At 46.5% G+C, this 26,964-nt stretch overlaps 1 protein-coding gene across 1 annotated transcript in view; it reads left to right on the top strand.

Annotated features, from left to right (window-relative positions):
* The window catches only part of ADAMTSL2 (ADAMTS like 2), a 39,856-nt gene extending 13,891 nt beyond the window's left edge, over window positions 1-25,965 (top strand). Inside the window, exons 6-18 of the mRNA XM_066625996.1 lie at window positions 553-676; window positions 1,490-1,570; window positions 3,752-3,927; window positions 6,128-6,542; window positions 11,658-12,081; window positions 13,470-13,576; window positions 15,592-15,718; window positions 16,563-16,776; window positions 19,692-19,847; window positions 21,267-21,437; window positions 24,040-24,216; window positions 25,196-25,340; window positions 25,847-25,965. Coding sequence (XP_066482093.1) covers window positions 553-676; window positions 1,490-1,570; window positions 3,752-3,927; window positions 6,128-6,542; window positions 11,658-12,081; window positions 13,470-13,576; window positions 15,592-15,718; window positions 16,563-16,776; window positions 19,692-19,847; window positions 21,267-21,437; window positions 24,040-24,216; window positions 25,196-25,340; window positions 25,847-25,965 — 2,436 coding nt within the window. The remainder of the gene's footprint in view (window positions 1-552; window positions 677-1,489; window positions 1,571-3,751; window positions 3,928-6,127; window positions 6,543-11,657; window positions 12,082-13,469; window positions 13,577-15,591; window positions 15,719-16,562; window positions 16,777-19,691; window positions 19,848-21,266; window positions 21,438-24,039; window positions 24,217-25,195; window positions 25,341-25,846) is intronic.
* Window positions 25,966-26,964: the final 999 nt, after the last annotated feature.

Here is a 26,964-nt window from a genome sequence, read left to right as displayed (position 1 = left end):
ATAGTAGTTGGCAGCCTTCAGTCTCGAAAGACTATGGTATCGCGCTCTGAAAGGTGGTTCTGGAACAGCGTCTAGTGTGGCTGAAAAGGCCGATTCGGGAGTGAAGTTACAATATAACATTGGTTATAATGTGAAATAGAGCTTCATTTTGCCTATCCTGGCTTGATTTTTCAATATCAGTGATTTTGATGTGATTTTGATATTGGGACAGATTAGTCTCCCAGTCCACTACTCACACTCTGCATTTTTTTAATACACTTTGTTATGCTTCCTGTTGGAATTGGAAGTTGGAATTGTAGGCACACCTTCCTGGGAGAAAGCCCTGGGACTTATTCTCAAGTAAACATGCACAGGATCACAGCACAAGTCATTCTGACAGCCAAGGAATGAATGCAAGCAAATACAGTTACATGCTGGGATTTAGTTTCAGTTGGGAAGCAAGCTTAGGGATGCTGATTGGAAAGCTCACAGGTAGTATTTAGGGGGTACAAGTTGACTCTGTTGATTAAGAAAGATTTCAAGCTCTAAGCCTGCTTCTTTTTTCTTTCTCAGCCAATAGGGTGTGATGGTAGCCTCTATTCTTCCCAGGTGATGGATCGCTGCCGGGTATGTGGAGGAGATGGAAGCACTTGCTACCGGGTCTCAGGCAGCTTCCGAAAAGGGATCTCACAGTTAGGTACATTTTGCTAACTGCCACTTGAGCTATTTTTCTTTGCTGCTTTCTGGCAATAAATTCAAGGCTTGCAAAATAGCCTCTTGGGTTATTGTAGTGGCAGTCTCCCAAACCTGATGTCAAAATCCAAAGCAAGCCTGAGTTTGAAGGATGGCTTGAAGCTTTAATACAATGCACCTGGGTGCTCCTGAGTCTATTTGCTGCCTTTGTGCAAGAAGCTGTAGGACTGAACTGGGAAATGATGTGGTCCAAGGGAAGAACAATATATTTTGTACTAAACCTGAATAGCCAAATTCTGGTGGTTTAGTGGACTTAAAACAGTGTTTAACTCTTCCACAGCCTGCCACTTTTGTGGTGAACATTTGCTTCCTTCCCAGGCACTCCCTAACCTTTTCATTGGGTTCCAGTTTCATGCTTACCCTTGTCCAGAACCCCATGAGGAGAAAAAATAGGAGGGAAATTTTCAATGAAAAAAGGAGAAATCAATACATGAGTGTTTTTAGCTTTTAGTTTGCTAGCTACACCATTGCTGCTGTCAGCTTGTCAGTTGCAGCTTCATGACCCACCAACAATCAGGTCGTAACCCACCAAGTGGGCTGCAACCCACAGTTTGAGAAATCCTGCCCTATTGCATGTAAGCTCTGTGACACACCAAGGAGTTCCTCCATGTAATGGATGAAGTGGCCCAAATGCATTCAGCTAAATAACTCCTGTGACAAAATTGAAAATAAGAAACTGCTTTGCAGAATATTGTCAATGCCATTTCATCCGATTCTAGTTTCTGATTTTTTTTTAAATTTGTTTCCTGTTTCCCAGGATATGTTTTCATCACCAACATCCCTGCAGGTGCTACAGACATTCTCATTATTGAGCGAAGGAAAACAGAGAACATTCTGGGTAAGCAACAGAAAAAGATGGTCCCTAGGGGCAAATTTGTCTCACAGTGGAAAGAAGTGAGCACTCAACTAACATAATTATAGAGTGTGTACATGCACTCAAAGGAGTATTCAGAAGATCACACTATTATTCCGTGTCAAGCTGTTCAGCGTAAAACTATTTCTTGGTTCCACCTTCAGAGTAATAGTACTGCAATTATGAAGCCTTTTATCTAGAGCAGGGGTGCCCAAGCCCCAGCCCTGGGGCCGCTTGCAGCCCTCGAGGCCTCTCAATGCGGCCTCAGGGAACCCCCAGTCTCCAATGAGCCTTTGGCCCTTCAGATATTTGTTGGAGCCCACACTGGCCCAATGCAACTGCTCTCAGCTTGAGGGCGACTGTTTGACCTCTTGCGTGAGCTGTGGGATTAGGGCTTCCTCCACTGCTTGCTTTTTCATGTCTGTGATGCAGTAGCAGCAGCAAGGAAAGGGCCAGTCCTGCTTTGTGCAAGGCCTTGTATAGGCCTTGAGCTATTGCAAGACCTTCATTCATTCATATATGTTCATCTTTAATATATTCACTTATGCAAACTTATGTAAATTTATTCAAATTTTAAATGTAAATTAATTCTTTTTATCCCCGGCCCCAACACAGTGTCAGAGAGCTGATGTGGCCCTCCTGCCAAAAACTTTGGACACCCCTGATCTAGAGCTTTCAAAAACTACAAATGAACTGCTCCTGAATGTGCTACAGCTACCTTCTAATTCAGAGAGGCATCTTTGTGAAACCCTTTCAACACATGCTAGTATGGATTGGTTTCTCAGTTCAAATAGATTAAATTGGTACTTTTTAATAATCCCTAACTGGTTAAGGACTGTGTCCAGACTAGGCCTTTACAAGAACTGTGTCCAAACTAGGCATTTACAACAACTGTATATATGTCTAGGGCACACTTACATAAGTGCACCCAGACTCTGCAGGGCATATAACCCTTTGATTCCCCCTTTGTGGAGATGTGTCAGAGGTTCATGCAAGCTTTTAACAAAAATGTTAACACAGATTATAGCTCAGTAGTAGAACATGTGCCCTGCTTACAGAAGGTCCCAGATACCATCTCCAATGTCTTTAGTTCCAAAGCCTAGGAAAGATGGAACAATGGGCTGGCTCAGTGTAAAGTAGCTAATATGCCAGTTTGTGCATGGGATGGTAGATCCATGCTTGCAAATGTTTTGCATAAACATAGCCCCACTCTTGCCTTCTTGCAATGGTTACTGTCCATAGAAGCAGTTCCATGATTGCCAAGCATTGCATATGGCTTGTGCAGTGATCCAAAGTTGCTCTGTTCATAACAGGGTTATGGTCAGTGTTTCTCTTGACTGTCCGTGTAGTACTCCCAAGTAGAAGAATAAGCCTGCACAATGGGATAAGTGTCTTTGATCAGCAACTAATTTATAACTGGGGCCAAAATTTGATTGAGCTAATCCCTATTGACTATTGGCAAGCAATATTTGATTGATTGAGCTAATCCCTCTTGGCAAGCAATATTGGCTCTGCCAATATTGACACCTTCCTGCAAGAGTCACAGTGCAATGTGTGCTTGTCAGCCACAATGCAGGAGACCTTTTGCCTGCATTTTGGCTCATGGGTGGGAGAGCAGTTGAGACACAGCACTGCCAGCGTTGCTGTATAAAGTCCCTTCTCTCCAACAGCACCTTTCCCTGCAGTCACAGCACACAGGAAAGAGAATTGTGGTGATCTTCGGTCCTTCCACTCCATTCTGGTTGCTGTAGTCCTTCCTGGGCGCTTCCTTTCTGCTTTTTGATGGGCAACTCGCTGGAGGTGGAAACAGAACAGGTGGAAGCAGAACAGAACTTCATGCCACCCAGGCTCAGAAGGATTTCTGCATCCACCTCTCTCCAGCAAACAGCTTGCTTCCTGTGCATCTCCCCACAGTTGTTCACTTGAGGGGGGGGGGAGGCAGAGTAAGAAAGAGCTTAAGGAGGCTTTTGGCTGCACCTCTGCTCATGCAGGAGAATGGACATGTCCAACAGGCATGGTCCTGGAGATCAAGAGCTGTACTGGGAGCAGTTGAGAAGCCCCTTGGACTGCACAGAGTCCTTGGAGTTCCAGTTGCTTATCTCCAGATTAACATCCACATGCAAGATACTTCTTTATCTTTCATTCCCCCCTCTATCTGTTTGGTAGCACTAGCTGATGAATCTGGGCACTTCTTCTTCAATGGGAACTCTGCTATTGACAATCCACAGAACTTCAGGGTGGCCGGCACTGTGTTCAAATACCGCCGGCCTTCCAATCTCCATGCTGATGGCCTGGAGTACATTATCGCACAGGGACCCACCAACCAGTCTCTCAATGCCATGGTAAGTAAGGGAAGCTGTAGAACAATTGCTTTCATGATTGTCTCTTTCTATGAAACCCAAGACTGCAGCTACACATTCAAAGAGAGTCAGGTATCTATAATTTATAATCTGGGTTGAGGAGTTCTTTAGTCTCATTGTTTTAAGTGGAGTGAATATGATTAAATCATATAGGAGGGAGGAGGGATTAAATCATATGGGCAGGAGGTCTGGTCTAGAGGGTAGAGCCTCCGTCTGCCTGAAGATAACATCCACAAGGTTGCCAGTTCGAGGCCACCGGCACCATGCGACCTTGGAGCAGCTGACAAACTGAAGCCGAGCAATTCCATCTGCTCGGAGCATGGGAGGATGGAGGCCAGAATGTGAAGCCAGATCGGAATGAAACACCTTGAATGTAGTAGTTCTTGAAAGAAAGAACCTTCTTTGAAATTGTAAAAATCCCGATTTACATAAAGCCTGCCTATGTAAACCGCCTTGAATAAAGTCTTGAATAAAGACCAAGAAAGGCGGTATATAAATACCTGTTGTTGTTGTTGTTGTTGTTGTTATTATTATTATTATTATTATTATTATTATTATTAATCCCAAACTCAGTGACTTGTGGTTGAAGTTGTGAGTTCTGACACCTGTGTGCTAGGATAGCAACTCCTAGGAGAACAACCAGCTTTGGACAGTAGATGGAGTGTGCCAGACCTCATTGTCCCATAGGTCTTTGGGGAGTTCCCCCTCAGTTTCCAGTTCTGGTAGATTCAAAAACCATGAACCCTCCCTCCCTGAAGATGATTATAGCCCATTAGAAGAGGGCTTGGGGAGGGGCTAGATCAGTGGTTCTTGAACTTTTCCAGGCTCCCCTGAGCCTTGTGGCCATTGGCCACTGCTCCCCATTACATCACCTCACCTTAGTTACCCCAAAATGGATTGAAGGTGTTATAATTATACACTAGAACCAAAAATAATAGCTGCCAGCACTCTGAGGCTGCAAGCCTTACCACACTTACCTGAGAGTAAGCCCCATTGAACAAAATAGGACTTACTTCTGAGTAGACCTGGTTAGGATTGTGCCCTGAGTTTGTTAGCAGCACACCTGGAGGGTTTTGGAAAGGGATGTTTTTTCTTTCTTGTAAGGGGGGGAGAAGTGATGAAATTTGCTAGGGGAGGGGAAGACTTTGTTGTGTGTGTATCTGCTAATTGCAAACTGATGTGAAACTGAGACCCACAGACTGTTTGGCTGCAATCCTAACCTCACTTTCCTGGGAGTAAGTCCCATTGAACACAATAGGACTTACTTCTGAGTAGACCTAGCTAGGATTGTGCCCTTTGTCTTATAATAGCATCAACATGGGAAGCACCCCCACCCAAAAAAAAGGAGGCAGTGATTTTATTTTTTAATCACTTTTTGGAGACAAAGCTTGACTGATCAAGAGCGGCTTTTTTTTCTTTTTTGAAGGGGGAGGAAAAAGAGAAAGGTGAAGATTCTTGGTTAAACTGACACAGACCCCAAGCCTATGCAGGTCTACTCAGAAGTAAGTCCCATTTGAGTCAATGGGGCTTACTCCCAGGAAAGTGTGGATAGGATTGCAGCCACACAGAGCAAGATTACAACTCACCCCCAAAGTATATGGGTGCATGCTCACACACATACACTCCACCACGAAGATGCCACCCCTATTCCCCCAGGCAAGACGGAGGAATGCAGGCTGTGGCATTTGGACACCCCTCCCCCACTAAGAGCAGGCTGGGCTCCCTCCTTCCCAAGAGGAGGAAAGCACTGCCTGTACTTACTGGTGGAGCTCTCTCTAGGTCAGGCTTCCCTCCCAGTTTGAAGCCTGCCAGAAGCGCGCCCTGTGCTGGTGAGATATAGCACCTCTGATGCTGCCCAACCAGCAGCAGTTGGCAGGGTTTGGCAGGGAGGCTCCACCACCTCCCCCCACCATGTTTCACACACCCTTCTCACCTCACACTGCCCCACCCACCTTCACAGCCACCCACTTCACAGCCGCAGAAAAGCAGCAAGTAGGGAGGCAGCATGTGCAGCTGAGCAGCTAAGGCCACCTCTCTCCCCAAGATGTCTCAGGACACTCCTGGGGGCTAGAGATTGAATACCTCAGGGCTAGATCATCACACTGGTGTCCTATGGGTTGTAAACATTATAGTTCCATTGGATTAAGTATTTTGTTGTTTTATTTTTCCTTGTCCAACCTAGTACTATAACTTCAATGGAAAAATACCTCATGTAACATTTGACTACACAGTTGCAAGGTCACTATTACCGGTTCTTCAAACGGTCCCTCCTGCCATCAAGATACCTCTCTATCTTCACTTGCCAGAGCCCAGCAACAATCACCAAGATGCAATTCCATCCATTTCTCAAGATTTCAATGCCACTTGGATCTCTCTGGCACCAGATGACATAGAGGAAAGTTTCCCAGAGGGGGAAGAGCATGGAGACGTGGCCTTAAATAGTCAGAACTTTTTCCCAAGGAACTCCACTGCTCAAGGCAGGGACTGGGGCTGGAAACACAGAGCAGAGGAGGAAAGATTTGAGTTCCCAGTCCAACGAGTCTTCCATGCAAATGGAGCCAGTGAAGATGAAGAGAGAAGCAGAGAAACAGATTTGGGTTAGTAGATTTTCTTGTCGATTTATTTTCTCAAGTGTGCACAGCATTGGATTCTTTCCATATGACGCGGATGGGAATTTGCTACAGATGCTGCATCTAGAAAAAACTTGAAATCTACTTATTGTACAGATATACTTATTCATATACAGCTTTATTATTATTCTGTTCTTCACTTTTTGGGGGGCGTTGGAAAATTGGGGTTTTGTCAAGATGTGTAGTGGTGATGGGCCCAGTGGCATAGCTAAGGGGGTGCAGGGAGTAGCAGTTGCATAGGGCATCAAGCTTTAGGGGAGCAACAAGCTGTGCTTGACAGTAGTGACCAAAATTGTAAAAATCTTGGTATGTATGAATAATACCATCATGTTATATATCATTGGAAAGGTAATTTAATGCAGAGTGCAATGAAACAAACTGCACTGGAATATCCATATTCTATCAAAAGTTATGGCCAACTAAGCAGAAAATGAAAACACAACTGACTTTTGGAACAAATAGTGGATTTACTTAACTCCAATCTGACCTATAAGACTGATTGTTCTGAGTGCCAATGAGATGTTATTATGATACAGCATGGAACCAATAACTTTTTGCTTATTTCCTCAATTAAATTTGATTTTATCATGCAGGAGGGCTACAAAATCTTCTTTGACCTCGGGTAGTAGATAGATGCCTTAGCTATGCCACTGACTGGGGGGAGGCAACAGAGCAAGTGGGTGGTGAGCTGCTGGGGGGAGGAGGTGGGTTCCTCCCAATTTTCACTTTTTAAAAAGCCCGGGCGTGATGTCACATTGGGCTGTGACATCACTTCCGGGGCAACATTTTGAACTTGGTGCCGGGCTACACAATCATTAGCTATGCCACTGGATGGGCCTGTACAGTTTGCTAAAGAGCGGTAGAGGACTAATGGTAAAGAACACATATTCAGAGATCATGAGGGGGGATTAGTGGTCATTACTACTGAAACGCTTTTTCCAAATGTAGATTTAAACAGTTTAAAGATTCAGATTTATTTCTAAAATTTAATGCATTTCTGAGTTGTTATAAAATGTAAATACTGGTTCATACAACCTGTTCATCAAAATCGAAACTAAACCCTGAATGTTAAAATTCTGTAACGAATGTTTAAATTGAAATCCAAACATTCACATGCTTAGCTCCAAAAAAATTGAGAATCTGCATTTGTGTTCTATATTCCACATTTAGTTTTAGTTGTCAGTGAGAAGAAGTGCCACCTTCTGAGATCCTGAGCTTTTTTTAATTGACACCACTTGCACGTTTTAAAATTTATCTTTGCACTCATGAGTACTGGAAACTCAATTTGTTTTAAAATAATTGAGAGAGATGTCTTCTATTTAGACAGTTCTCCAGTGAGATCTTCATGTTCGGGTTAGTCCACAGATGGGTAGCTCTTCCCTCACAGGTGGGCAGGCCAGAGTTCAGAACTTCCTGAGGGGGAGGGGCTGCCTGGACTTCCCCAGTCTGGCCTTAGCCTTTTGGCAAGTAGGACAGAGTTGGGTCCCCTGCTGACCCCCCACTGGAGAATACAAGGGGGGTTCTTTATTTTTCCTGGGTGTATCTCTGCTCCCCTCCCACCTCTCCATTCTTTGCAGCCAGGAGCTCTCTGGCTGGCCACCCAGCAAGCTCCCACCTGCCTGGTTCTTTATTCTGGGCTGCCTGCCTCCAAGGGCAGAGCAGCCACCTTTTAAACTTGGTGCTCTCTCACTCCTTGGCCCTGCACCTCCCCTGACTGGCTGAGGCACAGCGGGCCCGCCTGCAGGCTCCCTGAGTGTGGGGAAGCCAGGAGCAGGCTCCTGCACGGTGGGGCAGCCACGCTCCAGACACATCCCAGCAGATCACCGCCCCCCCCCCCGCAGGTGGGGGCAAAGCAGGAGCCCGCCAGAAAGCCGGACCAGCCTTCCTCGTTGCCACCACTGCAGCCACCTGCACACCAAGCTGCTCGCCCTCTTGCCTGGCGGGAGCAAAGCAGGAGCCAGCGGGGAAGCCGGAGCAGCCTTCCCCTCCGCCACAGCCACACACGTACCAGCTGCTCCCCCCCCCCACCTGGCTGGGGTGAAGTAGGAGCCTGTGGGGAAGCCGGAGACAACCTTTCTTGCCGCCGCTGCACACATGCACTGAGCTGCTCCCCCCCCCCCGGCTGGGGCAAAGCAGGCTTCTCTGCAAGCACTCCGGTTGCCCCAGCCTCCCGGAGTCACTCTTCCCCACCTCAGTAGGATGCGGAGCCAGCCTTCCTGCCCACCAGTGGATTAGTACCTGAAGAGCGTGAAGATCACAGCGCCCCCCCAGCAGGCAGGGGCGGCAGAGGCAGGCTCGCAATGGCAGCTGTCCTTTCATTCCCCAAGGCCCGCTCCCTCCAACCCCGCCTCCTCCTTATCTCCCTACTGAGGTCCATGTGGCACCCACAAAAACGAACCCACAAGCCCAGAGGGCAGCAGTCCCAGTCAAGGACCCCAAGCCAAGGCTCAGATGGTGGACGCAGCCACGCAGGCCGGAACAGGGGTCCCCCATCCAGGTACATCACAGAATTGTCTTCTTCACGGACGTGAGTCTTCAGGGCTGAGGGGCTCATACCCTCAAGGAGGTAGCCCAGGGCCACTGGGATCCCAGCAACAGGATGGCTCCCATTAATCTCCTTGAGCTGAGGACCATCAGACCCTGGCCCTGCAGACCCTCCCTCAGCTCCGAGACAAAGACCTCCACATGTACACTGACCACATTGCAGCAAGGGCCTACGTGAACCAGCAGGGGGGCACCAGGTCATCAGCCCTATAGACGGAAGCATGCAGACTGATGCTGGGGACCGAGCACATTGCCGGTCTGGACAACACGGCAGCGGACTGGCTGAGCCGTCAGGACCTCGACCAGTCAGAGTAGAGGCTCCATCCTCAGGTCTTTGCATGGATCAATCGCCAGTTCGGGCCACTGACAATAGACCTGTTTGCCAGCAACCACAACCATCAGCTGCCGAGGTTCTTCTCCTGCAGAAGCTGCCCAGGCTCTGAAGGGATCGACGCCCTCCACCAGAGGTGGCTTCAAGGGGTAATGTATGCCTTTCCCCCCACGAAACTCCTACAGAGGGTCCTCACCAAGATGAGGCTAGAGCGGGCCGAGGTCCTCCTTATAACCCTGAACTGGCCCCGGTATTCGGACCTGCAGGAGCTAGCCACCACCCCACCCATTCCTCTTCCCCAAAGGCTGGACCTCCTGTCCCAGGGTCCAGTTCTGCACTCCAAGATAGACATCCTTCACTTGGCTGCCTGGAGGTTGAGCGGAAGAGGCTAGCCAAGGAGGGCTACCCCCCTCCCGTCTTGGCTACCCTCCTCTCCTGGTGTCCACCAACAGGGTATACAACGGGACCTGGCGGGTCCTGAATGAGTGGTGCCACTCCAGGGGCCTTAACCTGGAGAAGATCAGAGTCAGGGGCCTCTTGTGCTTTCTCCAGAGTGGCCTTGATAAGGAGCTTAGCACAGCCACCCTCAAGAGGCAGGTTTCTGCTATCTCCTCCATCCTAGGGTTTCCCACGGGCAGGGCCCTGGCATCACACCCACACGTCTGTAAATTTCTGCAAGGGGCGGGTCTGGTCAACCCTCCCCCCGTGATCAGGGCACCCATGTGAGACCTAACCCTGGTCCTCAGGGCCCTGATGAGGCCCCCCTTCGAGCCAATGACGACCTGCTCACTAAAGCTCTTGTCTCAAAAGACAGCCTTCCTGGTTGGCGTTACCTCAGCCAGAAGGGTTTCCGAGATGGCAGCCTTCTCGGCGGCCAAGGACCTTTGCCTCATCCAGGAGGACAGGATAGTCCTCTGCACGGACCCCACCTTTCTTCCCAAGGTGAACACTTCCTTTCACCGGTCACAGGAGGTGGTGCTCCTACCTTCTGCCCCAATCCTTTGCACCCCAGGGAGCAGGACTGGCACACCCTCGATGTGTGTCGGGCAGTGAGCTTCTATCTCTCTAGGACTTCAGTCCTCTGAGGCCTTGTTCTTCTCCTACCGCCCCGGAGACCAGGGTAGGAAGGTGTCCCCCTCCACTATCTCCAGATGGGTCAGGGATGCCATAACCGAGGCTTACAGAGCCTCTGGCAGTGACCCACCTAGGGACATCATGGCTCATTCCATTAGAGGGACCGCCACTTCAGCATCTTTCTGGGCTAACCCTTCCCTGGAAGCTGTGTGCAGGGCAGCCACCTGGAGCTCGCCCAACACCTTAATCAAACATTATAAAATAGATGCCTTCGCTTCAGGGGACGCAGCCTTTGCCAGGCGTGTCCTCCAGAGCGTGGTAGTATAGATACATGGCAGCTCCCACCCTTGAGGAGTACCGCTTGGGCACATCCCATCTGTGGACTAACCCGAACATGGAGATCCCACTTGAGAACGGGGAGATTTGTGCTTACCGTGAATGCCCCTTCTCAGTGGTCTCTATGTTCGGGATAGTCAGCCCACCCTCGCAAGCTGTTAGAAGAGAAGGAAGGAGGAAAGGAAGGGGTAAGGAGACTAGAGCGCCAGGAGTCTTCTCAGGTGACAGAGAGACCAGGGTGCAGGGCACGTGGGGCACACCCTGTGTTAGCAAGCGAAGAGTATTAATTGGACCCATCACGGCACTCACCATTAGGGCCGCAGCACAACCGTGAAGTGCAGCACACTGCAGCAACTCGCATCAGCAAGGCTTCACCGTGGATGTAACCAGAGCCGGCACAGTCTACCTTGGCATCTGAATCCATCCGACAGGGGAGGGGCTCCTCAGCCTGGGGAAGTCCAGGCAGCCCCCCCCCAGGAAGTTCTGAACCTCTCAGGCCTGCCCACCTGAGAGGGAGGAGCTACCCGTCTGCGGACTAACCCAAACATGGAGACCACTGAGAAGGGGGATTCACGGTAAGTACAAATCTCCCCGTTTGCCAGATACTAGTGAACAATGAAATTGCCCATATGCTAGATCACAGACTAAGAAGATATTTCCAATTCATATTATCAAGAGTGTAATTCCAAGGTCTCTTTGGGGGGGGTATGCTTTTAATTGGAGTGGTGATAAATTGAGAGTGTAGAGATGGGATCATTTTTCTGAGTCTTTTTCACTATCTCACATTTTCTTTTTAGCCCTCAGCCTCAGTCAGATTACATTTAGCACAGCCATACCCCATGGGGCAGCAAGACCCAAATTCCAAGAGTATGACAGGATTGGGTCATCCAGGTTGCGTCTCTTCAGGAAACTGTGTCTCCAGGATCCACAGAATGCTGCTTTTTGCAGGGAGTTACATCATCTGGTAATCAGGTTGGGGAGGAAGAATTCGACAATTGGATTTTGGAGTGACCCACTCATAGAGTGGCCAGAAGGCCTGCAAAAACAACCTGTAAATAAGAAGTTGCTAGAAAATGTGAATGCTGAAGCATATGCAGTGGATGAGGCAGCAAATGATACTCTGATGGCAACATCTTCCAACCCCAGCTCCAGATCCATCCTTCAAACTGGCTTTGAGAACAAACATTTGTCAGAACCTCTTCAGTCTCCTGGCACTGAAAGGTGAGGCAGGAATAAGTTTGTGGAGAAGAGGAGTCCAAACATCTTCTTGGGATAAAGTTAGACATAGAGACCATGCAGCAGGTCCCTCAGTCATGCCTTCCAGTCAGTTTCACTATTTGTATAGTGTACACATGGGTGAACTGAGTTCAATTTTGACTCTACCCTGCATATATCAGACAGGCTACCCAACTTTTTACTTTTCATTTTTTAAAGAACCACATGGACAATGATATATTCATTCCTTTATTAATTTAAAAAATGGAAACTTTTTAAATAGTGCAAAACTGCTCTTGAGATTGATAGGGGGTGGGTTTGCAGGGCATGATGTTCTTGCTGACATCACATGTATTGGCTAATCAGCACTGCCAACAGACAAATTCTGATACTGATTTGCAGAACTGTTTTTTTCCACACCTGACCCCAATGAGGAAAGGTACATTTGGACTGAACACAGTGAGGGCACTTCTAAATTAGACTCTAAAAAATCCAAATCACTACTCTAAAAAATATTACCTTTGTCTTCATCCTCAGGTATAGTGCTCCAATGAATTAACTGAGAACTTCCTTATTTTATCACATTGGTTTGTCTTCTTCCACAGAGTGCTGCCTTTGTGATATCATGATTCTGAATTCAGATGATGAAAAAGTGGATCAAAGCCAGCATCTTTACTTTGTGAATTTAAGAATTATGGTTTTAAAACTCTGCAAATGTGCTCCACAAGCCACATGTTTCAAGGGTTTGACTCCCTCTCTTGTTTTTCCATCTACTCCTTTCCAATGTATCTGTATTTTTGCAATCTCAAACCATGATGGCTGCAGGAATAATTATTCAAATTTGACAAATAACTTTCTTTAATTTGTATTCATTACATAGTTTGATTGATGGCATAATTTTCTTTCCTGTAGTAACAGGAATTTGTTTTTGAATGTTTTGTTTTGTTACAAGGGCTGGGAATTAAATGGCTGGTACACTTGAAAATGCAGGTCAGAGGAGAGGATAAAGACTGAATGCTTTCTGGTGGACCTGGCAGCTGTACTGGCAGCCACTGAACGTCTCCATATGCACATGGGCACCTGTAGGCATCATCGAATCATAAAGTTGGAAGGGACATAATAGGTCATCTAGTCCAACACCCTGCCTTAGGCAGGAAATCCTCTTAGAGCATCTCCAACAGGTGCTTGTCGTGCCTCTGCTTGAGTATCTCTAGTGAGGGAGAGTCCACCACCTCTCTCAGCAATCTGGTGATGGTGGAAACCACTACACTAGACTAATGAGAAACCATTAATACATTGTCCTGGGGATCCTTTCCATTCTCTAAGCAACCAAAAAGGACCAGAAAAGTAGATAATCCATCCATGAGTTCACTCAGGTGCTTTGTTTCTTGCAGTAATGACTTTGAGCTGAATCCCCTTGGCCATGATGACATCAGCCTAGCTGACATGTATCGCTGGAAAGTGTCAGCCTATGCTCCTTGCAGCTCCACATGCACATCAGGTAGTTTTGCTTGTGATGGTATGAGGGGAGTGGTGGCTTCATGGAACAAATAATGTGAGAGTGAACCCTTTACTTTCATATGCCTCATTTTGTAGCTAGCAGGAAAAGATACAACAATCCTTTCTAGTGCACATGCCCGATCTTGTCTAATCTTGGAAGCTAAGCAGAGTCAGGCCTGGTTAGTACTTGGATGGGAGACCACCTGGGAATACCAGGTGCTGTAGGCTTATACCATAGTCTTTCGAGACTGAAGGTTGCCAATCATCATCTAGAAAGAGGTAACCATTTGGAGGTATGATAGAGGCTGGTTTACAATGGAACATTCGCTATAGAGTCACATATCTAACCAGTTTCTCCTACTTCTTGATCCTTACTTTAGTTGTTCAAACAGTGTAGAGAATAAAAGTAGTACATGTAATCATATGGCATATAATTGGTCCATTTAGCCCAATTATATTATGTCTGTTCTGACTGGCAGGACTCTTTTTCTGGGAATGCTCGAAATCAAACCTAGAACCTTCTGCATGCAAGAAATGTACACTATGGTCCTTTCTTATAGCCCAATCCTGAGCTCCCATGGCACACAGCTGTGGTGGCACTGAAAACGGCTTACTGCCGCATCCTGTGTGCCTCAGGCGGGCGGCACCTCAGGAGAAGGGGACTTTCATCCCCTTTCCCCGGGTAAAGGAAGTAGCGCTGCAATGGGGCTACTTGATTCACCACTGACCAAAAGGTTGGTGGCGAGGGAAGAGTGTTCGTGTCGGGCGGCGATCCCCACACAAAGGCTCAGGATCTGGTGGAGCAGAGCTCCACCAGTCCAACCTCCCTCCCTCCCCGCTCCCTCCGCCTGACATGCCTCCCCCACCCTCTCTCCGCCCTCTGCCTGCCTCCCCCCTCCCTGGAACGCCTCCTCCCTGCCTCCCTCCACCCCCACTTCCTCTCTGTGGTTCGGCGGTCCATGTGACCGCCGAGTTGCGGAGGCCGGACACCTGCCTGGCACTAGACCAGTGCTGGCCAGCACTGGGCTAGCACAGACGCTGGCCCAACATTAAGCCTCGCAAACATGCCTTATGGCACATTTGCAACAGTGCATGCTGGTGGTAAGCTGGCGCATCGAGCCCAGGATTGGGCTCTTATTCTGTTACTTTCTCTGGGTCCAGAGACATCTCTTGGGTAGAGCCTGAGGGGCATACGCCCCAGGCAGCATGCCAGGGGGCAAATGACTGCCCCCGGGCTCCACCCAGCCACCTCCAGGTCATGTAATGGTCTCCCTGAGGGCAGGGCACTGCAGGCTGGGAGCCTTCATAGAAGCCAGGACAAGGAGTGTGAAACCCTGCCCTTGGGGAGAACGTTAAGTACATTCTCCCTAAGGGCAGGACATAACTGGTTTCAGAAGTCCTGTCCAGCTTCTGTGAATGCTAGGAGCCTTCACAGAAGCTGGGACAAGGTGTGTGAAGCCCCGCCCTTGGGAGAAGCTGGGTCAGTGATGTCACGACTTTGCGTGATGCTGTGATGTGACTGCCCCTGGCGCTGGGGCGAAGCACTATGCCTCTGTCTGGGTCCATATGCTTTATTACTATTGTTATTTAACATTAAATGTACAGAACACAGGCGTTGTTCATAATGCGTATTCCAGCCTGCATTAACTACTTTTGCACCTTTCCAATGTTGTGCTGTTTTCAAAGTCGTTCCAGATGTTTCAAGAAAGTGGTAAGAGAGGAAGCATGAGTGACTTGAGCTTCGTCTCCCTACACTTCTGGATCATCTCAAAAAGGTGGAGTGCAAACGTTCTCCATGGAGAGAAGTGGATTCTCTCATTGTGGGGACAAAAAGTTTTTCTCCCTGTAGCAGGAATGTGCATAATCTCCAACTTCAGACAGAGGAAGCACGAGTCACTTCTGCTTCTGATCTCTCTCCTGCCTTAGAATGAACTTGGTTGTCAGTGAAACAGATTAGAGCTACTAATGGACATCCAATACAATTTGATTGAAAAGAAACACTTTCAATGTCCACAGGAATAAGCACTTCCTATGCCATGTGTGTCCGCTATGATGGAGTGGAGGTGGAAGAAGCATATTGTGATGCACTGACCCGTCCGGAGCCCACTCATGAGTTTTGTGCCGGCAGAGACTGTCAACCTAGGTGAGTGGAATGAGCGAATGCATGGAAAGACCTCTAGAGACAGGTGTTTGTGGATAATCTTAACATTGAACATGAACTTACAGCCTATAGCTTGAGGCTGATGGAAGTTATTTACTATGTAATAACTCTAGGGTCCAATCCTAACTATCTTTCTAGCACTGATGGAGTCGCAATGCAGCCCCAAACATTTGTGGAGGAGGAGGAGGCCTCTGTGACTGCCCCTCCCCACTGCAGGATGCAGCACCCGACTGCATTTGTGCTGTAAAATTGGATAGGTTTGGGTCCTTACTCTGTAATTTTTTTTAAGCTTCTTTTATAGACTTGTGGCAATTGTTGGGGAAATGGGAAAAGATGATATGGTATAACAAAGAATCTGTTTTGCATTTACAGGGGACAAAAATTATTTAATTAACATACCAAAATTATCTTGCAAAATCTAAATTTTTAGTGGGAAGAGCATTTTGCTCTGAGTATAGCCCATGTAGTATAGCCCATGTAGTAGAGGGAAATCTCTTGTATTGGGGCAGCAGGCCACATTTGGTAAAACTACACTTTTGAGTGTTCAAAGCACTTCACATATATTATTTTGATGTAATGCTTACAACAACACTATAAGGTAAGTATTGTTATTACTATAGGGCAGCTGGGATGTTGAGGCTGAGAGGCAGTGGCTTTTCTGCCTAGTGCCAAGGGAAGAATCAAAGCAGGCATATCAAATCATTGGCATATCAGTGTCTTAGCTGCTATGCTACACAGATCTCAGATAATTCCAGTGCTCTGCACTGCACTGCACTTAAACTAAGCTGAATTTGCTCTCTGTCTTGCTGTTGGATCCTGCATGAAGGTGGGAGACGAGCCGATGGAGCGAGTGTTCCAGGACATGCAGTGAAGGCTATCAGTACCGAACTGTGCGTTGCTGGAAAATGCTAGCTCCAGGCTTTGACAGTTCTGTTTATGATGACCTGTGTGAGTCAGCTGGGCTGACCAGACCCATGGAGCGGAAGTCATGCAAGAACAAAGCATGCGGACCACAGTGGGAACTGTCAGAGTGGTCTGAGGTAGGTTATTTATTGACAGCAACAATAAACAAAAGAATGGTCTGCAACACAAGGCTGGGATAATAACCAGCTTTCCTCAAGGAGCCAGATGTCTCTCATGGGTATCTCAGGAGCAATAGAGGAGAAGCATGTGGAGGTCAACTCTGGTTTTCTTCTTATGCTTGCCTAACAAAAACATGAGGCTGAAATCCAGTTGAAAAGCAGACACCAGTTGGTAGCATTTTCATAACCAAAACTTTATAACATTTGCCCACATTATGTTCTCCATGTGTTTTACAGACATAAGAACATAAGAACAGCCCCACTGGATCAGGCCATAGGCCCATCTAGTCCAGCTTCCTGTATCTCACAGCAGCCCACCAAATGCCCCAGGGAGCACACCAGATAACAAGAGACCTCATCCTGGTGCCCTCCCTTGCATCTGGCATTCTGACATAACCCATTTCTAAAATCAGGAGGTTGCGCATACACATCATGGCTTGTACCCCGTAATGGATTTTTCCTCCAGAGACTTGTCCAAACCCCTTTTAAAGGCATCCAGGCCAGTCGCCATCACCACATCCTGTGGCAAAGAGTTCCACAGACCAACCACACGCTGAGTAAAGAAATATTTTCTTTTGTCTGTTCTAACTCTCCCAACACTCAATTTTAGTGGATGTCCCCTGGTTCTGGTGTTATGTGAGAGTGTAAAGAGCAGCTCCCTATCCACTCTGTCCATCCCGTGCATAATTTTGTATGTCTCAATCATGTCCCCCCTCAGGCGTCTCTTTTCTAGGCTGAAGAGGCCCAAACGCCGTAGCCTTTCCTCATAAGGAAGGTGCCCCAGCCTCGTAATCATCTTAGTCGCTTTCTTTTGCACCTTTTCCATTTCCACTATGTCTTTTTTGAGATGCGGCGACCAGAACTGGACACAGTACTCCAGGTGTGGCCTTACCATCGATTTGTACAACGGCATTATAATATTAGTCGTTTTGTTCTCAATACCTTTCCTAATGATCCCAAGCATAGAATTGGCCTTCTTCACTGCCGCCGCATATTGGGTCGACACTTTCATCGACCTATCCACCACCACCCCAAGATCTCTCTCCTGATCTGTCACAGACAGCTCAGAACCCATCAGCCTATATCTAAAGTTTTGATTTTTTGCCCCAATGTGCATGACTTTACACTTACTGACATTGAAGCGCATCTGCCATTTTGTTGCCCATTCTGCCAGTCTGGAGAGATCCTTCTGGAGCTCCTCACAATCACTTCTGGTCTTCACCACTCGGAAAAGTTTGGTGTCGTCCGCAAACTTTGCAACCTCACTGCTCAACCCTGTCTCCAGGTCATTTATGAAGAGGTTGAAAAGCACCCGTCCCAGGACAGATCCTGGATCTTCTGGGATCCTGGTCCCAGGACATGGTCCTGGATCCACACTTTAGGTGAGGCACTCTTTGTGGGCTGGTGGGGGTGGGTGGTGTAGATAGGGGAGACCCTCTGCTCCAGAGTTCAAGTATGAGGATCAAAGTAGAAGCTACATGAGGTGAGAAGCAGTTTGGGGATGCTAGAAAACAGGCCATGGTGACAGGATAAACACCTTCCACCATTCCCCCTATCAAATTTGTAGACTTCCACAGCTGCTTTTCATTATTTTTAATGCTATTTTATTTGAAATATTTATATTCTGCAGTCTTCAATTCCATTTAATTGGTATAAGTAGAACATTTTAAATATCACCAAAATATTGAGACATTCAGGGTGCAATCTTATCCTGCGCAGGAATAGGCAAGCCAAGAGGCTTGTGCTGTGTCCAGCGTCAGATAGTGGCCCAAAGCGACTTTGGGGAAACAAAGGGGAAACTTTTCTCCTTTGGTGCCCATGCCCCTATGGGTCTCCTTGGACTTGCGCCACCTCCGGAGGAGAGTGGAGCGGCTCCGAACCCGCTGTGAACGCGGTTGCAGCCCCACCTTGCACTCTCGGTTTCTTCTCATGGAACTTCCAGTTTTGTCGCGCTTGGAACTTTCACTGTTTAGAAGCCGCAGGGAGCCCTGCAAGCACTCCACAGGGCTCCCCACACCCCCTAGACCCTGGGAGCACATATGGTTTGTCAAAGAATAGCCCCCCCCCTTGCAGGGGCACGATCCTAGGGATTGCTTTGCTGCTTTCCCCCTGCCCCCGCCCTTAGAGGGAACGGGGCATTGTTACACAAGCTGGTGGGTCGCAACCCACCAGTTTGAGAACCACTGATCTAGGTTATCCTGTTCAATGTAATTTTTTTCAGGGGCTAGAACCTTGGAACCATGGGCTGTCTGCAGATAGCCATATTGGTGGAATAATGTGAGTGATAACCCCTTCCCCCTTTTACCCATTCCCATGGCACTCTCATATTTCATATGCTAAAGCATTTGTCTAAAATTACTTCATTGTGAAAACTGGAGTGTGTCATATTAGAGAGAGAGAGAGAGCTAATTTTCCAAGCTAATTTTTTCCTGATGCACGTTCCCCCACATTGAACTGAGGTAATATGGTATCTACTTGAAAGCTGTACTACCTCAGAAAATTTGACTGTCCCAAAACATTTTGAGACTTGAGGCAAAAAAAACCCAACCCTCTGCCCTTACCGTAAATTAGACAGTAATTACATTACAATTTGACTTCTTTAAAAGCGCCTCAGATCTGTTGCCCAAGGTTGCCACCTCATTCTGCCCCACAAGTGGGATGCCATTGTCTGGTAGATATGCATGAATCTAGCTGCTTGCATTAATCACCTCAGGAATGTTGGGTTACTTTCCTGAGCAGGAAAAACTGATAATCCCATATCATTCCTGACAGAACAAACATGACCGTTACAGAGAAAATGCTACATTTTTTTCCTCACTCCTTGCATCTTTGTCATGGTCCCTGTCCCACAGCCACCTCTTTTTGATTTTTAGTGTTCTGCCCGCTGTGGTAGCCAAGGGACAATGAAGAGGGAGGTGCGTTGCTCAGTAGACCCCCATCTGTGCAATCAGTCAACGAGGCCTGTCAATGAGAAGGAATGCACAGGTCCTCCCTGCGACCGGCACTGGACTGCCTCTGATTGGGGACCGGTGAGTCAACATGGATTGCTCTTCCTATTCCATTGCAGATACAGGAAGACAGCCAAGATATGACTGACAGCATCTGCATAGGAACTAGCATGGCCTTTTCCACAGATAAACACCCTGGATTGGGGTGAATATGTGGGTGAAATCCCATGTGGGTTGAAATTTATAGATGCAATTTCCCATGGAATAACTAGGTGTCTGATGTAGGCAAGTGAGAACAAGCAGAGATAGAAAAAGCAAAGTGCTAAATACAAGTGACCATAAGGAATATTAAAAATGAATAGAACCTTAGCAAAGCAGCCTAGGTGGCAGGCTTACTAGGGGAATATGGATCTGCCCCACCCAGACTTCCCTAGGGAGTCTTGATGGGACTCCCTTAGAGCTCTTGATGAGAAGGAAAAGATCTGTTTTGGTTTGGCATTACTGTATTTTAAAGCAAAAATTCAACACCACTCTAGACAATGGACAATTAAAAATCTGTATTCAACAAATGGTTTAAAACATAATAAAGAGTTTCTGTCTTAGGAAATCCTTTCCATGTGCACTAGACAGCCAAGAAACCCCAGTGCATTGCAAAGGATTCTGGGGCATTACACTCAGTTCATGTGGCACAGGCCTATTGGGCCTTGCTGTTGTCTCATTTGAACTGAGAGTGTACCCTAAAAAGCATACCCAATGCTTCAGCTGCATAAATCAGGAAAAGATTGGTAGGGACAGCTGTCTTTCATGGCAGTTTGTCCACCATTACTGATCTCAATGTGGAACTACTTAGCTTTTGAGGAACCACAGAGTACCAAGAACACAGTGGGAAAACAGCTTTTTTTTTTATTTTAAGTGAATTGATAAATGGAAAGATTAATTTTGTTCTTCTGAGAATGATGGCAACATTAAGAACATCCCAAATGGTGGTGGTGATTATCTGAAAGGACAACTGTAAATTGAGCAAATCATGCAATTTTGTATAAATCAGAGTCATTTTTTGTTTGTGTAATATTTGGCAATTCCAGAACATTTTAGAATTGACCCTGGTGTCGGTGGGGGAGTGGAGCAGTGTGTGGAGGCAGAAGTTAGAGCTCAGAAACCACAAGCTGGAATAAGGCAATAGGGAAAATACAAGAAACCTTGTTCCCAGACAAAGCTTCTCTTAGGTCCTAAGTCACTGCCAGTTCACCTATGCTCGGAAATTATTCTACGACAATGAAAACTAGTAACTTCTTTTAAGTTAGCAAAAAGTTTCAAGAAGCCAAGTTATGCATGCTCTCCAGATTCCACATAGCTGCATGGAATTCATGGAATTCAAATACCTCTAAAATGAGCCACGTAATCTTATAATTATGTTCCACCCAGCATAGGACTCTCCTCACAGATCAGAGATTGCTGTTCTACCACTTTTACGTTGAAAGGCCCCTTTATTTCCCCAAGTGTTCAGGTTCGTGTGGAGAAGGACGGATGAGCCGTTTTGTCACTTGCCGCAATTTGGAGGGGAAGGTAATCTTGAACTCCCAGTGCAACCCCAACGTGAAGCCCCTGGAGATCTATCCCTGTGGAGACAAGAACTGCCCTGCACACTGGGTTGAGCAGGAATGGGATCAGGTGAGTTTGCACATCATCTTTTTTGTTAGGCAAGACTGTTGAGCTTACTGCTCTCAGCCCAAAATAGCTTTTTTTCTACTTTAGGAAGGCATTTTCTTGACTGTTTTACAAGGCATTTTTGTGCTTGCCTTTTTCATCTGCTCCAGTTTATGCTTTCTCCTTGTAAGCAGTCAAGATCATTGCTCAAGAACTCTGCTAGTGGCCCATACACCACATGTTCATGTATATGTTGGCAACCTTCAGTCTCGAAAGACTATGGTATCGCGCTCTGAAAGGTGGTTCTGGAACAGCGTCTAGTGTATATACCCATACGTAAATCATATGTACCTAGTACATAAATTTTTGCCAAGTAATCAAGCTCAAATCACTTCACCTGATCTCCAGTCAATCAGAGGGCAGAGCCTTTCAACTCTGAAAAGTTTGGTTTCATGCTAAAGCAGGCTCATTTGTTTCTGTAGTAACTTTCCTGGGAAATTCCAACCAAAGTTAACCTTTTATTCTCTTGCAACCTGGTTCCTTTTTGCAAATGCATGCATTTGGTAGAGGTTGTTTTTTTTTTTCCAACACCAGGATTGGATCCTTCCTTTCCATTTGAAATAAAGTCCCAGGCTACAATTCAGTGCACATTTAAGAATAGCTCCCATGGAAAGTAGTGGGTCTACTTCTGAGTAAAAAGGGTTGCAAATATATGCAGCTGCATCTCTCTGCTGTAAATTGAATTGTGCACTCCCAGTTATGTGTCATAAGTTGTATGTTATATGTAGAGCTTCTGGCTTAACACACCAGACACCTTAAAGGTGGATTTGATTCATGGATCTCCTGCAGTGGTTCCCAACCTTTTCCACTTGCATTTCCCTTGGCAGCCTATTTCCATAAATTGTACCCTTCATATTAGCAAAATGTTTGTAATTAATAATACAAGCCGTCATGTCCTCTATATGAAAGCCCAGACTTCATGTATTTATCACAGTGTTTTCTCTTTTTATCTGTTTGAGGAACAGAAGACTCTGCCTTTGCACTGTTTTGCACCAGAAGTGTCCTGAGAAATTCTGGGTGATCAATCACTTTCCATATTATGTTTCAGCTTTTTTACTGTGCTGGTTTTCAATCACTAATCACATAATAATAATAATAATAATAATAATAATAATAATAATAATAAATAACAACAACTCAGTATTTATATACCGCCTTTCTGGTCATCGGATTAGTCCTTGACTTTATTCAAGGCGGTTTACATAGGCAGGCGTTGGAAAAAATCCTCAAGGGGATTTTTACAATCATAGAGGTTCTCTCTTTCAAGAACCAACAACATTTCAGATGGATCTTCCTGGTTTGGTCTCACTTCTGGCTTCCAGTTCTCGCACGCAGGCTGACAAGCAGCTCCATCTCTCACATGGAGGGTAGCCAAGACGCTTCTTGCTCACACCAAGAGCAGGTGGAATCACTCAGCTGGGCTTGTCAGCTGCTTCAAGGTCTTGCCATTCTCAGCCGTTCAGGGAGTTGCCGGTGTCCTCGAACTGGCGACCTTCTGATGTTATCTTCAGGCTAACAGAGGCTCTACCCTCTAGACCAGACCTCCTGCCCAAGGTTTGAAGGTCATGAATTGATGACCAAAAACTAGCTATTGGTGGGGCTTTCACAGCCAACTAGCTACCTCCCTTCCTGCCTTGCTGGTCCTTGTATTCCTGCCTTGTAAGGCATTCTGGAGCACAACCTGCCTTTTTTGGCCATTATTCCATTGTTTTTCAAGTACCCCTAAAGGTCCTGTTTAGTGTCCCTGGGAGTACATGAATACCAGGTTGGGAACCACTGTTTTACTGGTATGTTGTTTACAGTGCACTTACTCTGATAGTGTTTACAAAAAGGTGGTGAAGAGCAGAATTTAAAAAGAATAAAAATGTATCTTATGATCTTTTACTATGTTTTTAAAAAATTAGAGACTACAGTTTTTAGGTAACAATTAGTGGTAGGTTATTTTTCAGGATCTGACCTTGGGTAAAATCAGACAAAACTATAGTCAGACATCCCCCTAAGTTTAACCCCCAACTTATCCGAGGGTCATAGAAAATTCCATGATTTATGGCTCAAAACCTGCCCTTGACTTATCTGTGGGATCGACTTGTGGGCGAGTGTCTGCCCAGCCTGCTCATCAGCTGGTAGTAAAACTGGGAAAGACATCAAGACCACTTCCATTAACCTTCTGAGAAAGACCAGTTTTATGTTCTCTTTCTTGAGTTAATTGGCTTGGGTTTTCTTTTGTAGGGAAAAAAGAGACACATAGATATGAAAAATAAACTAACAGCGAAGCAAAGCCACATGACCTATAGATGGAATAGAAATTTAATACTAAAATAACTTGCATCCAGCATCATAGGTAGGCATAATGAAAAAGGGAATAGACAGAAAGAAAAAAGATTCATTTCTCACTTCCTTTGCATTACACCCATCCAGACACAGTATACCTAGAGATAACTGCTGGTGTAGCTGTGTAACTGGTTGTCCAGTTACACAGCTGAAGGCACTGTGCAGTTGTACAGCATGACTTCATGCTTTCTTGGGTGAATGGATGAATGATGGTATCTCTCCTTCTCCATTTCAGTGCAATGCCACGTGTGGCCGAGGAGTCAAGATACGAACAGTGCTGTGCGTGGGACTGGAGAATGGTATATACAGGGAATACCCTGAACATCGCTGTGATGCTTTGCCAAAGCCAGAGGTGCAGACATCCTGTTTCAAGAGGCCTTGTTCAACATGGTTTTCAACCTCCTGGTCCCAGGTAGGGGACAGAATCAACAGGGGAGGGGGCAGCAGGGATGGTGGCAGCTTGATATAGGGCTGAAGGGGAATGACAGAAGATGATGTGAATAGATCTTAGTGGGGAGTCAAGAGGTGAAGAAAAATGTCTTCACTGAGATACCTAGACTTTGCCGCCCCGAAGCCCTGGGAAAAGTAACAAGGATTTAGTTAAAAAGTCGTGAGTCCATATCTGTATCCCATCCATCCCACAAAGAAATTAAGGTAATGAACATGATTCCCTTCCCTGCACTTTACCCTTATACCAACTCTGTCAGGTAGGTTAAGCTGATAGGGACTGTCTTATACCTTCAGGCTTGTATATGAATTCATGCCTCACCATTCTAAGCCTCTCACTCTGATTACCACACTATCAACATAAATGCCATAATTCAGCTAGAGGTTCCTACAAGCATATCCTGCACAGCTTCACTGTGGATGAAGTTGGATGAGGAGCTGCGCATGCAAACTGGTAGTATGTGTACAGTTCCTGACTTGATCCAGCAGTTGGGCCTGCATGGTACCCTGATCGGATCATCAGCAGTAGCACCCATAAGTTGTTCAGGAGTGGGGAGCAAGAGGAGGAGCATTCAGAACCCCCAAAACCAATTATCACTGATCTCACTAATCAGCCTCAGCTGCTGTACCCACCTACAACTGACTGAAATCAAAGGCCAAATTCATGGACAAACCACTGAAATACGTGGCAGTGTTCTAACCCTTGCTCAGCTTAACCCGGCCATCAAGGAGCCAGTAGCTCCAGGTCTCCAGCACAACACACTCACACACACACAAATGCAGATGTACTGTGCATTAAAAGGACAAATCCCTAGCAGAAGAGACTAGCATTCGCTAAGGGCTGTTCTTCACATGCCATCTCTGTAGGTATAGAAGTTGCAGTCTACAACCTCATTTCCTACCACTGGGAAACATTTGTGGGTCTGTTTTTCATCCCTTCACAGTGCAGTAAGACCTGCGGCATAGGCCTGCGGTTCCGTGAGGTGAAATGCTACCAAGGCGAAGCCCTCGGACAAGGCTGTGACCTTGCGTCAAAGCCTGAAGCCAAGCAGACGTGCCAGCTACAGTTGTGTCCCACAGACACTCCAGGTAAAGAGGAACAATTCCTCCGAGATATCACACAGGTCTTCAGGGAGAAGGTGTAACAATTGCTTTGTTTTATAAAGCACACAGGGTGTGGGGTGGTGCCAGTGAAGCCTTATCACGGAAGACGGGGCAAGCAGAAGGGTCTTCAACTACCAGTAATGGAGATGTGCAGATCATGGAGTGGGGCAGGACAAGTAGGGAAGTTGTCCCAGGACAGGAGGGTCAAAAGGATGAAGAGATAAGAGGCCAGAGGGAAGAATCCGAGAAGAAGTGGAAACGTGGGGAAAAGAATGGGCGGGGATGAAGGGGACATATTGGTCAGGTACTGCAGAGAGAATGAAGTCCTCATACTGTTTTGAATCAACTAAATGATTGAAATCGTCAGCCTGAAACCAGCTAATGTTCTCATAAGACAGCTGTGCAAGATTTTGACTGGGGTAACTCAAAGTACCAGAGAGGGTCTAGGCAGTTCTCTCGTTAACACCTACTGTCATATTTCCCTTCTCTAGATGAAGACTGTGAAGACAAAGCAACAGCTAACTGTGTGCTGGTCTTAAAAGTGAAGCTCTGTTCACACTGGTACTACAGAAAGGCGTGCTGTAGATCTTGTAGGAGTAAGTCATCCTGATTCCCAACCCATCCATCCAGCTTCCCTGCCAGGAACAAGGGGCAAAATGCCCTTACGAGATGTTTGACTGAAATCCTGACCAGAAACTGTGCTGCATGACTTACAAGGACCCCTAGAGAACACCCCACCCAGTTTCTAAAATCCTTTGTGTTGCAGTCAGTAGGGCCCTGGTCAGAGGTCTTTTCAAGAGATGTCATACTCTGTATACCACACAGCCAGCATAACTACTAGTTTCCATGGTGCTAACCATGCTAAATGAAATCTGTATCCTGGAACTTCAGGGAGCCTTCCTCTACTTCAGTCTCTTCACTGAGAGGGTGCTCTCTGCTGATATTGCCATCCCATCTCATCTGCGTATCTAGGTAAACCCTGGCCTCTGGACACTTAGAACAACACTTTTGTTATAGATTCATTTCCCTTGTGTTTGGTCCACACTTCACGTGCATTAGAGCAAAAGAATGTTATGAGAGCCCTGGATCAGATCAAAGGTCCATCTGGACCAGCATTTGATTTCACACAGTGGCCAACAAGTTACCTCCAGGTAGCTCTCAGACAGGGCATGGTGGCTAAAGCCCTCCCCCAGCAGTGGCTCCCAGGCAACATGGAGGTTTCATTTAGTTCTAGTAATCAGTAATTGCTGGCAGTCTTGTCCTACATGAAGATGTCTAATCTCCTTTAGAAACCATCTCACAATGGCCAGGACCACATTCTTACAACTGTTCTTATGCCATATGGGGTTGATCAGTATTATTTATCCCCATATTACAGATGGGGATAGGTAAGGAGCTGATGGAGTGAGAGAGAGAGTGCATACCTAGCAATAAGTCCCCTGATCAATTAATGGAGCTTTGGGAATGTCCTCACTGAGGTTTATGGAGGAGATGCCAGTATACCAAATTTGCAGATCCACTCCCAGCCACACAGTATCCACTCACAGCCCTGTTGTCCTTATGGCATTCTGCGTAACAGATTAGACAAATCATGGGGTCAGCATGAGAG

The sequence above is a fragment of the Tiliqua scincoides genome, chromosome 4 (assembly GCF_035046505.1).
Source record: "Tiliqua scincoides isolate rTilSci1 chromosome 4, rTilSci1.hap2, whole genome shotgun sequence".
Taxonomy (NCBI): domain Eukaryota; kingdom Metazoa; phylum Chordata; class Lepidosauria; order Squamata; family Scincidae; genus Tiliqua; species Tiliqua scincoides.
This window is presented reverse-complemented; position numbering and strand designations above follow the sequence as displayed.